This window comes from Jaculus jaculus, chromosome 2 (assembly GCF_020740685.1).
Source record: "Jaculus jaculus isolate mJacJac1 chromosome 2, mJacJac1.mat.Y.cur, whole genome shotgun sequence".
NCBI classification, from domain to species: domain Eukaryota; kingdom Metazoa; phylum Chordata; class Mammalia; order Rodentia; family Dipodidae; genus Jaculus; species Jaculus jaculus.
The window spans coordinates 128,629,978-128,643,974 of record NC_059103.1 but is presented as its reverse complement, the minus strand read 5'-3'; the positions used below and the strand labels follow the sequence as shown (position 1 = coordinate 128,643,974).

At 38.6% G+C, this 13,997-nt stretch overlaps 1 protein-coding gene across 2 annotated transcripts in view; it reads left to right on the top strand.

Annotated features, from left to right (window-relative positions):
* Nucleotides 1-13,508, top strand: part of Tox (thymocyte selection associated high mobility group box) — a 319,367-nt gene extending 305,859 nt beyond the window's left edge. The window contains exons 7-9 of one of the 2 annotated variants that reach the window (XM_045144132.1): nt 2,365-2,775; nt 11,105-11,256; nt 11,530-13,508. In XM_045144132.1, the coding sequence (XP_045000067.1) occupies nt 2,365-2,775; nt 11,105-11,256; nt 11,530-11,566 (600 nt within the window). In that variant the 3' untranslated portion in view covers nt 11,567-13,508. The remainder of the gene's footprint in view (nt 1-2,364; nt 2,776-11,104; nt 11,257-11,529) is intronic. The other variant, XM_004653334.3, reaches the window with a different exon arrangement.
* Nucleotides 13,509-13,997: the final 489 nt, after the last annotated feature.

Below are 13,997 nucleotides of genomic sequence, written 5' to 3'. Positions count from 1 at the left end.
AAAAGGACTGAACGAAGAGAAGAAAGGAAGGAGGGAAGGAAAGAAAGAAGGGAAAGATAGATTAAATTTTTAAATTTGCTGACACACTGTTTAAAAAAGAAATGAAAACATTCTTACAATTACTGTATTTCATGTATTTTTAATGAGAAAACATGAAAACCTTGTTGCATAACATATAAAATGGTTTAAAAAACTCAAGAAAAGAAAACTCAGTATGTTAAAGATAAACCTTCCACAAAACATCTACAGATGCAACTCCAATATATACACATAAGGTAGTTTTCTATGAAACTTTATTTATTTATTTTAAAAATTAGGTGGATTTCAAGGTTTAGATTATATAGAAAATGTAAATGAGTTTAATTTTTCTAAAGTTAAAAGGATTTCATTATATATAATTTCTTTCTAATATGAAGTAGATGTAGTCCATAACTAAATGTGAAGTTTGCCCCTCTACAATAGTCTAGAATAAAGGATTAAAAACACTTTTTTTTTTTTTTTTTTTTTTTGGTGTTTCAAGGTAGGATCTCAGTCTAGCCCAGGCTGAGCTGAAATTCACTATGGTTTCTCAGGGTGGCCTCAAACTCTCAGTGATCTTCCTACCCCTGCCTCTCTAGTGCTGGGATTAAAGGTATGTGCCACCACGCCCAGCAAAATCAAACACTTTTGCAGATGACAAACACGTAATAAACACATCATCTTCTCAGAGCAGGTGGGTTGTAATTCATGTCCTTTTTAGTAGCAAGTGCCACTGTTTACCAGCTTGAATTAATGTACTTGAGCTTTTCCATGAATTAAGTGTTTTACACAACAATAAGATTGAATTTTGAAAGCAAGAACAAAACAAAAAACATCTACAGAAAACTTTCTTTAACTGAAAGTACTTTTTAGGAACTATGTTTAATAAAGTTTGGTGTTCAGTCTCCTTGTACAAACTTTTAGCACACCTTTTTGGCATCTTAATGTTAATTCAGAAGACAGGAAATCTATGCATGTATTCCTATTTCACAAGGCTGCATCAACACTGATACAGAAAAACAATGTCCCAGTGAGAAGACTCTGGTGGAAGGGGCTTTTGGAGGGATCCGTTGGATATTCCTTCTGATAGATGCTGCATTGCATAGTATCATTATCAAAGGACCCCAGATCACAATGGTTTGGCATGTGTGTGTGTTTGGGGTAGGTTCATTATTTCATACTATTATTTTCACACATGTATATATTTGGCGTGTGTCCTTTTTATAAGCCATATTAATGAAGTAGAGAATCACCCCATCACAGTAGGGAAAACCAAAGAATCCAGAACACATATGGACACCATTCTTGCTATGGGTTTCATTGAATTTTCCTGCACTCCTGGGAACACATGCACTGCTAACTGTGCTACAGGTTGGTGTGGATTCCTCCATGAGCGGGTTGTAGATAGCAGGTGGTAAGGCCCAAGCAAGAGAGACACTAAGGCCAGTACAGGCACAAGGGTCCCACAGTGCTGAAAGAAACAAGTGACCCTGTAAGCCACATGGGGGCTGCCGGGTGAGAGTGCAGGACAATACTCAAGACCCATTGACAAAGAGTTTTCTCCAGTAGCATTTTCCCTTCCGCTGGTTCACCCTCCCCACTTGGCAATCTCTGCCTCTCTGCAAAAAGTTTGTGCCCAGGAGGTAATGATATTCTTCAGCTTCCACTGAAATGTCTGGTTTTTAAGCCAATTAAAAGGATATTAGGAAATGACCATATGAAGTTGTGGAAAAATTAGGACCAAATTACAGTAATTTATGATGGAGTCTAAAATTTCTAAGAAGGAGTATTTTTATCTACTTCATTAAGAGGGACAATTTATCACAAACTTCTTTAAAAGAAAAAAGCAAGATATCTTCATGGTCCTTTGAAGACATACTAATGTGACTTCCTATGACTTTGAAAAGGTATTTTAGAACTCTTCCACAGCAATACCATCAACCAGATTTGTTTTCTTTTTGCAAATATCTAAGTCAATGCTCTTTGAGAACACAAAAGGGAAGAATTAACCATATATAATCAATAGGAGAGCTACAGAAGTGACTTACTTTGAAAGTGAGTGGCACTGTTTCCCAATAGGGTGATGGTGTGTCCTCTCCTCCTCCACTTTTTTCTCTATCTTTGGATGAGAATAGTCAGTAAGCAAGAGCTTGGCATTTTGGCAAAGGAGTAAAATGCTATTACAGATTCTTTAGATTTCATGAAAGAGAACTAAAATCAGTGTTCTGTACATTATGTTCTAAATAACAATGGGGAGATCCTTAAATAAGAGCCCCAGACAGGTGAGTGTTGGTTCACATGAAACTTGGTGAGGAAACTCATTGTCTTGATCCCTTTGTCTCTCAGCACTCTCCTGTGTCCCCTCTACAGAGCTACAGTGAACCTGTGGATGTGAAGCCATCTCAGCCACCCCAGCTGATCAACTCAAAGCCTTCAGTGTTCCACGGGCCCACCCAGGCCCACTCAGCTCTGTACCTAAGCTCTCATTATCACCAACAGCCAGCAATGAACCCTCACCTCACGGCCATGCATCCAAGCCTCCCCAGAAACATAGCACCCAAGCCGAATAACCAAATGCCAGTGACTGTCTCCATAGCCAACATGGCTGTGTCCCCACCACCTCCCCTGCAGATCAGCCCACCCCTCCACCAGCATCTGAGTGTGCAGCAGCACCAGCCGCTCACCATGCAGCAGCCCATCGGGAGCCAGCTGCCCATGCAGGTCCAGTCTGCCTTACACTCGCCCACCATGCAACAAGTAAGTGTCCTCCTGAAGGATTGGGGCACCAGTTTGTCACCTGATGAAGGGGAGGAGGTGTGTACTTCTATTGATGTGGAGGGAAAACGCAGGTATGCAACAAGATACCTACTTCCTGGGAAACATAATTTACAAGTGGTAGTTGGTGCAGAGCCATCCCACCCTGGCCATGGATGTGGCTTCTGTCCAGACAGGTATCTTTCTATCATATCCATCTGATTTTGCCTTTTAATGCCCTTTTCATTTTTCTGTTTTTTCCTTTTTCCCCAGTGGTGTGCATATGTCATTTTAAGATGCCACATGTACTGCAGATCTTGTTGGAATAGAGATGTATAATTTATTTAAATGTTATTTGGAAACCACAGTTTCTTGACTGGAGCATCTTGTGAGTTCCATAACTTCTGGAAAATGAAAGTCAGTTCAATACCAAATTTGATGGAACACTAAAAATCCTCAGAACTGAACATTCTGTCTGGTGTTTAACTTCAACATGGATATTGGGGTGTGCTGGGGGGATAGAGCACTTGACCAGCTTGTGTCAGGCCCTGGGTTTGATCCTCAGTACTGCAAATGAAGGTGTAAATGTGCAAGAGTGATAAAAATGGATAAATAGCCTCTGGAGAAGGTAGAAAACACAGGAATTTTGGTAGCCTTTCTACTCTCTCCTTGAGTATTTAAATAGTTTCTGTGAAGTCTTAGCTTTTCTGTCAACTTTTCCTTTTCTATTTTGGTGTGATTTCAAAATTAATAGGAGCTATGTTGTACTATATTGATTCTTAACCTTATTGGACCTACAATCATCTGTGAGGAATAATCATGACTAGGTTAACTGAGGTAGGAGGACCAACCCTAACTGTGCGCAGCACCAGACTCTGGTCTTTATGAAAAGGAAAGAGCTAGCTGAGAGCTGGCCCGTTACTGTCTGTTACCTGTCTATGTTGAATGTGACTGCTACCTCAAGCTCCTGACACCATGCCTTCCCAGCAATGATGGACTGAATGCTAGAACAGTAAACTGAAATAAATCCTTCCTTCCCCAATCTGATTTCTGTCAGGTATTTTGTCCCTGCAATGATAACTAATACAGTATCTTACTATATAATACATAAACTTAACAAAACCTAAAGTATTCAAAAATCCTAAAATTCTCATTTTAGAATATAAAAATAAAGGGCTAGAGAGATGGCTTAGCAGGTAAGGTGTTTGCCTGCAAAGCCCAAGGACCCAGGTTCAATTCCCCAGTACCCACGATAAGCCAGATGCACAAAGTGGTGCATGCATCTAGAGTTTGCAAGGGCTAGAGGCCATGGAGCATAGATTTCTTTCTTTCTTTCTCTCTCTCTCTCACACACACACACACACTGACACTCTTGCTTTCACTCTCTCATAAAAACATGACAAAAAAGACCAACTTATTTTAAAGAAAATAAAAATAAAAACTGCAAATTATAGAAAATTCAACTATCACTCTGTTATCTAATTATTCTTTCATCCTCAGAATTATGAATAAATATGCAAACATAATCTCCCTTAGACTTCATATCTAGCTGTTTGCATAATTGAAATTTATAGTTTCTGTGGCAAAAGGAGAGGGTAAGGAGACAGAAAGAGAAGCCAAATATAGGTAGTCTCAAATTTTTATTATGATCATTATAGGCAGATTTCTTAGAGCTTACTACAGCAAACCTTAATATTTTATCTCATCTTTAATTCCCAGAAAACTTAAGAGTGCAGGAGTGAGTATTATCTTTATTGGACAGATCAAGTAATAGAGGATTGGCACTTAGAATAAAGAACCTCCAAGGTGGGCACTGGGATTCAAACCAGGTCTCTTCACAAATCAGAGCCAGAAATCTTCAATGCCTAGTTGGCTGCCTCTCAGCCTCAGTCATTACTACAGGAAATGAATGACTTTGTATCACAAAGCCTGTGTCTCAAGAATTTTGAAGGTCTTTAAATCCTAGTTACTTCTAAAATCAAAATATTATGAAGAGCAAAGGAATTTATCTCCTCATTGAAGTCATCTTTGGTTCGGAAGGCATATATGTCTGAGTTTCCTACCTACTCTTGAGAAAGCCATGTTGACTCTTCTTTATTAGGAAGAAGACTTCCAGGGTAGGGAGGTGCAGTTTCTAACCTCTGGCTCTAGTTACAGCTGTGTTTATTTCCATGAAATGCTCTTGGATGCCACTCCATTTTAGTCCAATAGTGTCGCATGAAGAATGAATTCGTTGAGAAGCATCACGTTGACCAGTAGTCGATGTACAGGGCTCAGAGCCTGTGTTAATCACTCTATTGTATGTAGTTCAGCTGCTGTTTCCAGGAAGGAAGAATACCAAAGGCACAGTTCTACCCTAAGCTAGGGCCAGAGCTGTGTCCAGAGAGGAGTTTTTCCTAATTTGTTCAGACAGAAATTTCTCCATTTTCTATTCATGCTAATAGCTTACATGTGGTAGCTCTGATCCTGAACAGTTTTCTAACGCATCAGAATTATAACAGACCAGATGTAAAAATTCAAGAGATTTTTCTTTTGATACAGAATCTCAACTGAATGGAGGTAGGGGGATAGGGGAAAAAACCACATTGCATTTGACAAGGTCTCAGTCTTTAAGTCAGTTTTGTTAATGCATTCCAAAACTTATCTAGTGGTAGAAGCTAATTTATACTCTTAATAAACCCACTGGGCTGGGTTGATGGCTTAGCAGTTAAAGGCACTTACTTGCAAAGGCTATTGTCCTGAGTTTCATTCCCGGGTATGCACATAAAGCCAGATGCAAAAAGTGAAAGTGGTGCATGTGTCTGGAATTTATTTGCAGTGGCAAGAGGCCCTGGTGCATCCATTTTCATTCATTCTCATTCTCTCTCTCTCTCTCTCTCTCTCTCTCTCTCTCTCTCTCTCTCTCTCTCTCATCTCTCATCTCTCATTGCAAATAAATAATTTTTAACTTTTTTATTTATTTGAAAGCACAGATGAAAACAGAGAGAAAGAGAATATGGGCATGCCAGAGCCTCTAGCCTTTGCAAATGAACTGCAGATGCACGTGCCCCCCTGTGCATCTGGTTTTATTTGGGTATTCAAATCCAGATTATTAGGCTTTGCAGCTAAGTGCCTTAACCACTGAACCATCTCTCTAGCCCCCAAATGATTTTTTTTTTCTTAAAAAGAAACAGATAAAATGACAGGACTCAGAATGGAAAGTAAGTAGCTACAAGAGCGACACTAACCCAAATCACTTTTACCAAAACCTTGCTCATACTATTAGAAGCAATTAAAGATAAGGTTGTAGCAGCTTAATTCATTCAGTGTCTAAAAATTTGAATAACTCAAAATATTTCCTTTTTTGTTTATTTTTATTTATTTATTTGAGAGTGACAGACAGAGATAAGGAGGTAGAGAGAGAGAGAGAGAGAGCGCACGAGCGAATGGGCGCGCCACAGCTTCCAGCCACTGCAAAGGAACTCCAGATGCATGCGCCCCCTTGTGCATCTGGCTAAGGTGGGTCCTGTGGAATCGAGCCTCGAACCGGGGTCCTTAGGCCTCAAACCGGGGTCCTTAGGCTTCACAGGCAAGCGCTTAACTGCTAAGCCATCTCTCCAGCCCACTCAAAATATTTTCTGTGAACCCTCCCAAGTGCCAGGCACTGTTGAGGTCCTGGGAAATAAATGACAAAGGAGCACAGGGAAGGAGACCCCACCCCCATGGAGGGGTGATAATAAGATGGCAAAGAACAGATATCCTTTAGGAAAAAGAAAAGGAAAAGACAGCGCACAGTGTCATGGAAGAAGGGCAGAGCCTTTAGCTAGGAAGAGTGATCAAGCCCCTCTCAAGGCCTGGCAGAGACCTGAGGGATTGGAGAGTAGGCAGCCTGCAAAGACTGAGAAGTGGGTGGTGTGAGACAGGCCAGCAAAGATCAGCCATTATATAAAAGAGGCTGGGGGAAGGGGAAATGAGGTGGGGAAAAGAGGAAAGAGAAAGTAAAGGAAATAAATATATTTGAAAACACCATATTGATAATGGATTATGATCAAAATACATTATGTACGTGTATGAAAATTGTCAAGAAAAAAGAGTTTTTTTTAAGTCGTGCGTGGCAGTGCACACCTTTAATCCCAGCACTGAGGAGGTGCCAACACTCAGGAGGTGGAAGAAGAAGGATCGTGTGAATTCCAGGCTAGCCTGAGAATATGTAGTGCATTCAAGGTCAGACTGGGCTAGAAGAAGACCCTACCTTAAAAAAAAAAAAAATAGAAAAAGAAAAACAAAGCTCCATAATGAAGCCTAATTCATTGCATTCTAATAAAATAATTAAGGAAAAAAAAGAGACTTGGGCTGGACACCAAGCTGAGGAAGAGCCTGTGCTCCAGGGAGATGGAAGGAAGCAGGTTAGCACTGAGAGGTGGAGGGGACCAGGTTGGAGCCATGGGCAGGTAGGTGAAACAGGATCCTGCAAGTTACAGAGATTGGCAGCTCCAGCCAGAGGATGATCCTCAAACCAATGTCAAGTCTGTCACCATGGATAGTAATTGGCTTCAATCCTAGCAATGTGTTGGGGACACAATGTGTTCTTGTCACCAGTGAGATTTTAGCCTGTAGATTCAGACCCCAGGTATAAGTAAAATTTGATCTATTTGATTCATCATCCAAATATTTGTTCCTTAGTTTAAGAAGGTACACACCTATTTCCAAGTTCCAAAAAGAGGACAAGGAAAGAAAAGAAAACTAATGGCTACTGTTTTTTTAAAGAATATCTCATATCTCATTACTAATCTATTTTATTATCCTTTTGAAAATGAGTGTTTCCTACAAAAATGATTGTTCAGTCTACTGGGAATAGTAGTTTCATATATTTAGAAGAATATTTTATACATTAGACCTGTTTTTTTTGGTCCAGTTTTCTTCATTTTTTTCTAACTCATTCTTACTGTAGAATGAGGTCAAGAGAAAAAAATCATTAATATCTGTCAACTTCCTTTATAACCTTAAGAAAAAAAAATCTTTCTCTGATATCACAGACAGATTTTCAATTTCCTTGTGTAATAAACAGCTGCTTTAGGATTACAGCATAATTTAAAGGTTTAGAAAAATCACATTGAGATTGATGAATAAATCAGTCATGAAGACAAAAACATTGATGCCTGTTGAAAATACCTCTCCAGACAGGCAGGAAATGAAATTAATTCCCAGTAAAGTGTGGCTATGAGGATCACCGTTTGGTCATGCTGTAAGGGTTTTTTGGACTTGCTATGGTGGCAGAGAAAAACTATGAGGGCTACAGACATCTAATTAAAGAGCAAATGTCCCTTCTGACATCAAATTAATCTTTATCATGTTTCCTATTTTTATTTCAATCTGGCACCAGAAAATGAAATTTAAAATTCCAGGCATGCTACAAAACAGTTGGTGATTTTTCTGCTGAGCATTAAAATGCAAAATATTCAGCCTTGCTTAATTAGACTACTAAGCAAACATCTTTCAAAAAATTATATCATCATTGTTATTTCCTATTTACATCAGTAATAAATTTGTACTTAGCTCTAAATTTGACCTCAGCATATCTTCATACAGTATTAAGAAGAATGCTTCACAGACCAAAAATGAACCCAACATGGCTCAGGGAAATTTTGCGGAAGAGGGAGTGGAAAGAACTTCAGAGCCACATGTTGGGTCAGGATATGCAGAGACATTTATCGCACCAATAACTGTGGGCTAACTCCACAATGCATGACCCATATACCTCAACAAGGAGGGGCCAATGGGGAAGGGGTAGGTCACAAGTGAGCCTAATAATGGTACCAAATTGCCTGTATTTGCTGAATAGAAAACTAATTTTAAAAAAAAGAATGTTTTATTTTCTAATTTGAAAGTACAATGTTAAATACTGTTCCTCAACATATTTTTTTTTCCCTTGGTTAGTTGCACTTAGCGTGATTTTTTTTTGGGGGGGAGGTTTGAGGTAGGGTCTCACTCTAGCCCAGGCTGACCTGGAATTCACCAAGGAGTCTCAGGGTGGCCTCAAACTCACAGCGATCCTCCTACCTCTGCCTCCCAAGTGCTGGAATTAAAGGTGTGCGCCACCACGCCCAGCTTGAATTTTTAAATATAGATATCAAAGGTAGCTGTACTTTCTTTCCATCTTTGAACTTTGTAGTTAACACATGATTTTCATCTAAAGCCAGTCACTTAAAAAATAATGTTTCCTGATATTGTCTCACTCAAGCAGAGAACCTATTTCTACTGAGTGAATAAATGGCACCACAACTTGTGTGTGTTTTGCTTTTCCATGTTTTCATACCTTCAGCTAACTCAAGATTTTTTCCAACTATTCATTTGTTTTGATACTTTTTTACTTTTAGTTACATTTTGTCAATTGTGTAAAGTCCGATTATGAAAAAGAGCTAATAGGGAGAATTTCACATTGAAAAGATAAGGATCCCTGGCATTTTACTTGCTTACGCTCCCCACGTCTTTCTTACATAGCAAAGTCTGAACTCAATTCATTGGAAAGCATAATCTATTGAGCCTCTCCTGTGGACTAGGCCCTGAGAACACACAGTACATCAAACAGTGATCACAGGGTCATGCACAGAAAATGATGGCATTTTACAGAGGCTGTGGGGCTCATTTCAGGTTGAAAATCTCAGAAGATGGGAGAAAGATGATTTCAGCAGGAAAGGAGAGAATATCCAACAACCCTCTAGCCCTTTCACTTTCACACTTCCATTTTAGAAGATGTTTATGGTTTGGGTTACAAATGACATCTACTCAGGCAATCTAATTGTTAATTTATGAAATCTATTTATTTAAGTCTATATGAGGTCAACCAAGCGGTTGCACCTATGTCTGCTCCTTCACTAACTCTTTTCCAGCCATTCTGAATTTTGTCTTTCTACACAATTATATTAGAGTGGACATGAACATCTTGCAGGCTATCACTTGAATAGAAAATTAATAAATATCTCCAAGCCAACATTAGGACTAAGGACATTGGATAATGGGTGTTATCTTAGAATCACTGTGGGAGGGAAAAACCACACATGAGTAAATTTCCTTGTCAAGAATAACCTTTCTGCTCATCCCAATGAGATTAAGAAAAGGAAATACTAAGCTACTTTCTGCCTTAAAATGCTGCTTGCAAGCAAATAGAGGATGGTACATTTTAAAAATATTTTATTTATTTATTTGCAAGGAAATAGAGAAAGAAAAAGAATTAGAACAAAAATAGGTGTGCCAAGGCCTCCAGCCAACACAAAAGAACTCGAGATGTATATACCCTTTCTGCATCTGGTACTGGGGAATTGAACCCAGGTCATTAAGCTTTGCAGGCAAGCACCTTAACTGATGAGACATCTTTCCAGACCCTGAGTATGGTACATTTTAAAACGCAGATTTCTCCATGGTTAAAAGCCATGGCTGGAATCTGCTGCAGTCATCCGTGAGATTAATTGCTTATTTTGGCCACTTCCAGGAAAGCTTGCTTCTGCTGCCCTTGACTTTAACCAGATAGGCTAAAGATAAATCTTTGTGTATCATTCTTTTTGTTTACCATGTAGCAATACACTGCAGAGTTTCTGTCTTGAATTTTTGAATTGCTTTGCTGGAATTAAAGTCAACACTTCCCCATACTAGTGAATTAAAAGAATCCTCCCAAAGTCTCATTATTGTTTACTAGCTAATAGACTTTTCAGTTAAAAAATATTTGCAGTGTTTTCACATTTTTCCCTCTCTATGTGCTTCAAGGGCAAGTTGTTTTCCATCTCTTTCCCTACATATTAGCCCAACAACTGATAAAAAGCTGTGGTTGAAATTTTTTAGCTGAGCGAGAAATACAAATAAAAAAGAAGCAGATGGTCCCTTTGTGACCGAATGAAGAAAGGGGGTTTTAAGAACAATATGTGAATAGGTGTAGTCTAATAAAACACTCGGCCACCTGCTGCCTGAATCCCTCACAAAAGATTCAGTTGCATATTCTGGGGCTTAACTATTAATGTATCCTGAGGTTGAGTAGACAACACAAACTTTCCGAGACTTAAGCCCTTCGTTTTGATTGAGTTGGCATTTCTGTACCTCAAATTGTTTTTCAACTCTGCTCAAGAGTATAATTAAAGGCTTTTGACACGTGGTTAAACGAAGGAAAGGTAAGAATAATGAGGCTGTGGGTATTTCTTTTATGTCTGTAAGTTGTCTGGGTCCTTCTCATAGGTTCTTCCTGCAAAGGCCAAGGCAGCAGGGTCTACAAGCTTGCAGAGAATGGATAAATCCAAATATACGGGCTGCTTTTCTTCAAAATGGAACTGTGATTCTTCATTGTGGACTTGCTTTCCCCTTTCAGGGATTTACTCTTCAACCCGACTATCAGACTATTATCAACCCTACATCTACAGCCGCACAAGTCGTCACCCAAGCAATGGAGTATGTGCGCTCAGGGTGCAGAAATCCTGCCCCACAGCCGGTGGACTGGAATAACGACTACTGCAGTAGTGGGTAAGCGGCCCGCCATTGCCACCTGGTGGTGAATAGTCTCATAGCATACACGTTAGTCTTCATGAACTGGGAGGGTTTCACGTTCAGGAAGGGAGAAGGTACCAACCAAAAAATTTAGAGCCATCTGGCCATTCCAAGAACAAACAAACGCCTTCGAGCTTCTGTTCTGAGAGCTTTCCCTCAAGCTAGAAGAAATAATTCAGCCTTTCACCCTCCATTGGCATCTGCTGTGCCAGTTTTCTTATAACTGGAAATTGTTTTCTCTCCACACAGGGGCATGCAGAGGGATAAAGCGCTGTACCTCACCTGAAAATTTCAACATCTCTTCTTTCCACTGATGAATTCAGGGAAGTCTTTTCACCAGAGTTTGCTTTGTCCACGCAAGGCAGTTCCCCATTTTATTAGAAAATACAAGTTGCTAAGCACTTAGGACCATTTGAGCTTGTGGGTCACCCACTCTGGAAGAAATAGTCATGCTTCTTTATTATTTTTTTAATCCTTTATGAACTTGTTCTTCTTCCCTGAAGGAAATATGGACCATTCCGATTTTATGTTGGTTTTTGCTGTGAAGTGCTGCGCTCTAGTAACTGCCTTAGCAACAGTAGATGTCTCGGGTGACAGTCCTGGGTTTTCCATTGGTTTTCATAATGGGTGTTTATATGGAACTACTAAAGACTTTTTAAATGGCTTGATGTAGCAGTCATAGCAAGTTTGTAAATAGCATCTATGTTACACTCTCCTAGAGTATAAAATGTGAATGTTTTTGTAGCTAAAATGTAATTTGAAACTGGCTCACTCCAGTTTATTGATTTCACAGAGGGGTTAAATTGGCAAACATTCATATTTTTACTTCATTTTTAAAAAAAACAACTGACTAATAGTTCTATATTTTCAAAATATTTGAAAAACTATTCCCAAATGATTTTAATTTAAAAACAAATTGGCTTTGTCTCATTGATCAGACAAAAAAATAAATAAATAAACTAGTGTTAAGGGAAGCGCAAACACATTTATTTTGTACTGCAGAAAAAAATTGCTTTTTGTATCACTTTTTGTGTAATGATTAGTAAATGTCATCTAAGTCCTTTTATGTATAAAACTGCCAAATGCTTACCTGATATCTTCTTAGATGCAGACAGATTGGAAACAGCTTAATTATAACCTTTATCATTGGCTCTGTTTCATTGTCTCTTCATGCTGTGTCTGTATTTAATCTTTTTTTATGAAACCTGTTGCGCCTATTTATGAAATAATAAATATAGGTGTTTGTAAGTAATTTTGTTAGTATTTGAAAGGGTTTTCTTTGATGTTTTAGCTTTTGCTGGCAAAAAAGAAATTCATGCTTGGTGTGAATATTTTCTTACTCCATTTTTACAGTGAAATGAATGAAGCCAAACCTGCTTTTCATTTAGTAGCAGATTAAAGTAAGCCAATGCATATTTCTGATTGGTATAGATGAAAATGTATTCTAGTTTAGAACTTTCTTTCCTCATACAATACAACAGAGAATTGCCCCAAAGTTCATATAAGCATCAAAGCTAAACAGGCACCAATGTATCTTGTACCTAAAAGGTTCTTCTCGTTTCTCAGCTGGTTTAGTTAATTCTGAAAATGACCTCTGAAAGCAAAACTAAAGTTGATTTATCCAAAATTCCTCAAGCTGCATGCTTCTCACAACATTCAGGAAACACTTAAGAAGGAACAAGAGTGAGGAAGAAATAAAAGGAGAGCACACTGTGAAGAATAAATCTGAGTGAAAGGTGAGTAACCACACAGCCAGAAAGAAAGAAAGAGAGAAAGCATCCCAAGTTTGAAGCCTTTGTGAGAAATGACATTCTTGCTGTCTTTTGTGTCTCTACAAGCTACTTCATTCTAGGCTTCCTGGGTCCTCCAAGATGACTCTGAGGGAAGTAGGGATTTACTAGGGAATCAAAAGCATCCATGGGTTTGCAAGCATTTACACCAAAAAGGAACGAGTAACTTTCTCCCTTCTAGGGAGGGGATCATATCAAGTCCGTTCATATGGTTGGAAACCAAGAGAATAGTTCTTTCATGGAATATACAAAGTAAATTCAGCTATTGAAATATCTATAAGCATTATATAATGCAGTCAGAATCAAGAAGACAAAAGGTATGCTTGCTTTGGAATGATTGTAGGCATTGTACAACCTTGAATCACTTCAGCATGTAATAGTGAATAAATAATGCAGATCCAATGTAATTATTAAAATGACTGTAGCTGAGACCTCTAATTTTCCTGTCTTGAAACTGTGTAAGAACTCATGTGGTTAAGTTCACAGTTTATTGTTTGATTGTTTAGTATTTTAGAAATATACCAGCACTACTAATTACCTAATGTCTTTTATTTATTATATTATGATAAAAGTAAGTTTTCTCCTTCACTAAGTCTGAGCTGAGAAAGTAATCACTGGGTGAGAACAAGCTATGTGACTTTGATGGAAGTTTATGTAGAGATGTTGTTTACAGCTTTTCCTGAGCAGGTCTGTAACCAGGGTAGAAAGACTGTTGAAATTTAATAGAAAATACAACAAATGCTAATAAATAGGAGAAATCCATCATAACAACAACAAAAAAAAAACCACTCTTACCACACATTGTCATACCCTATCTACTGATCCATCACACTGTAAAAGGGCAAGCTTAGTCAAAGGAGGATTCCCAAATAACTTTAATCCAGATGTGATTGCATACAGTATGTGTAAGTGGCTGTGATGGCCTCA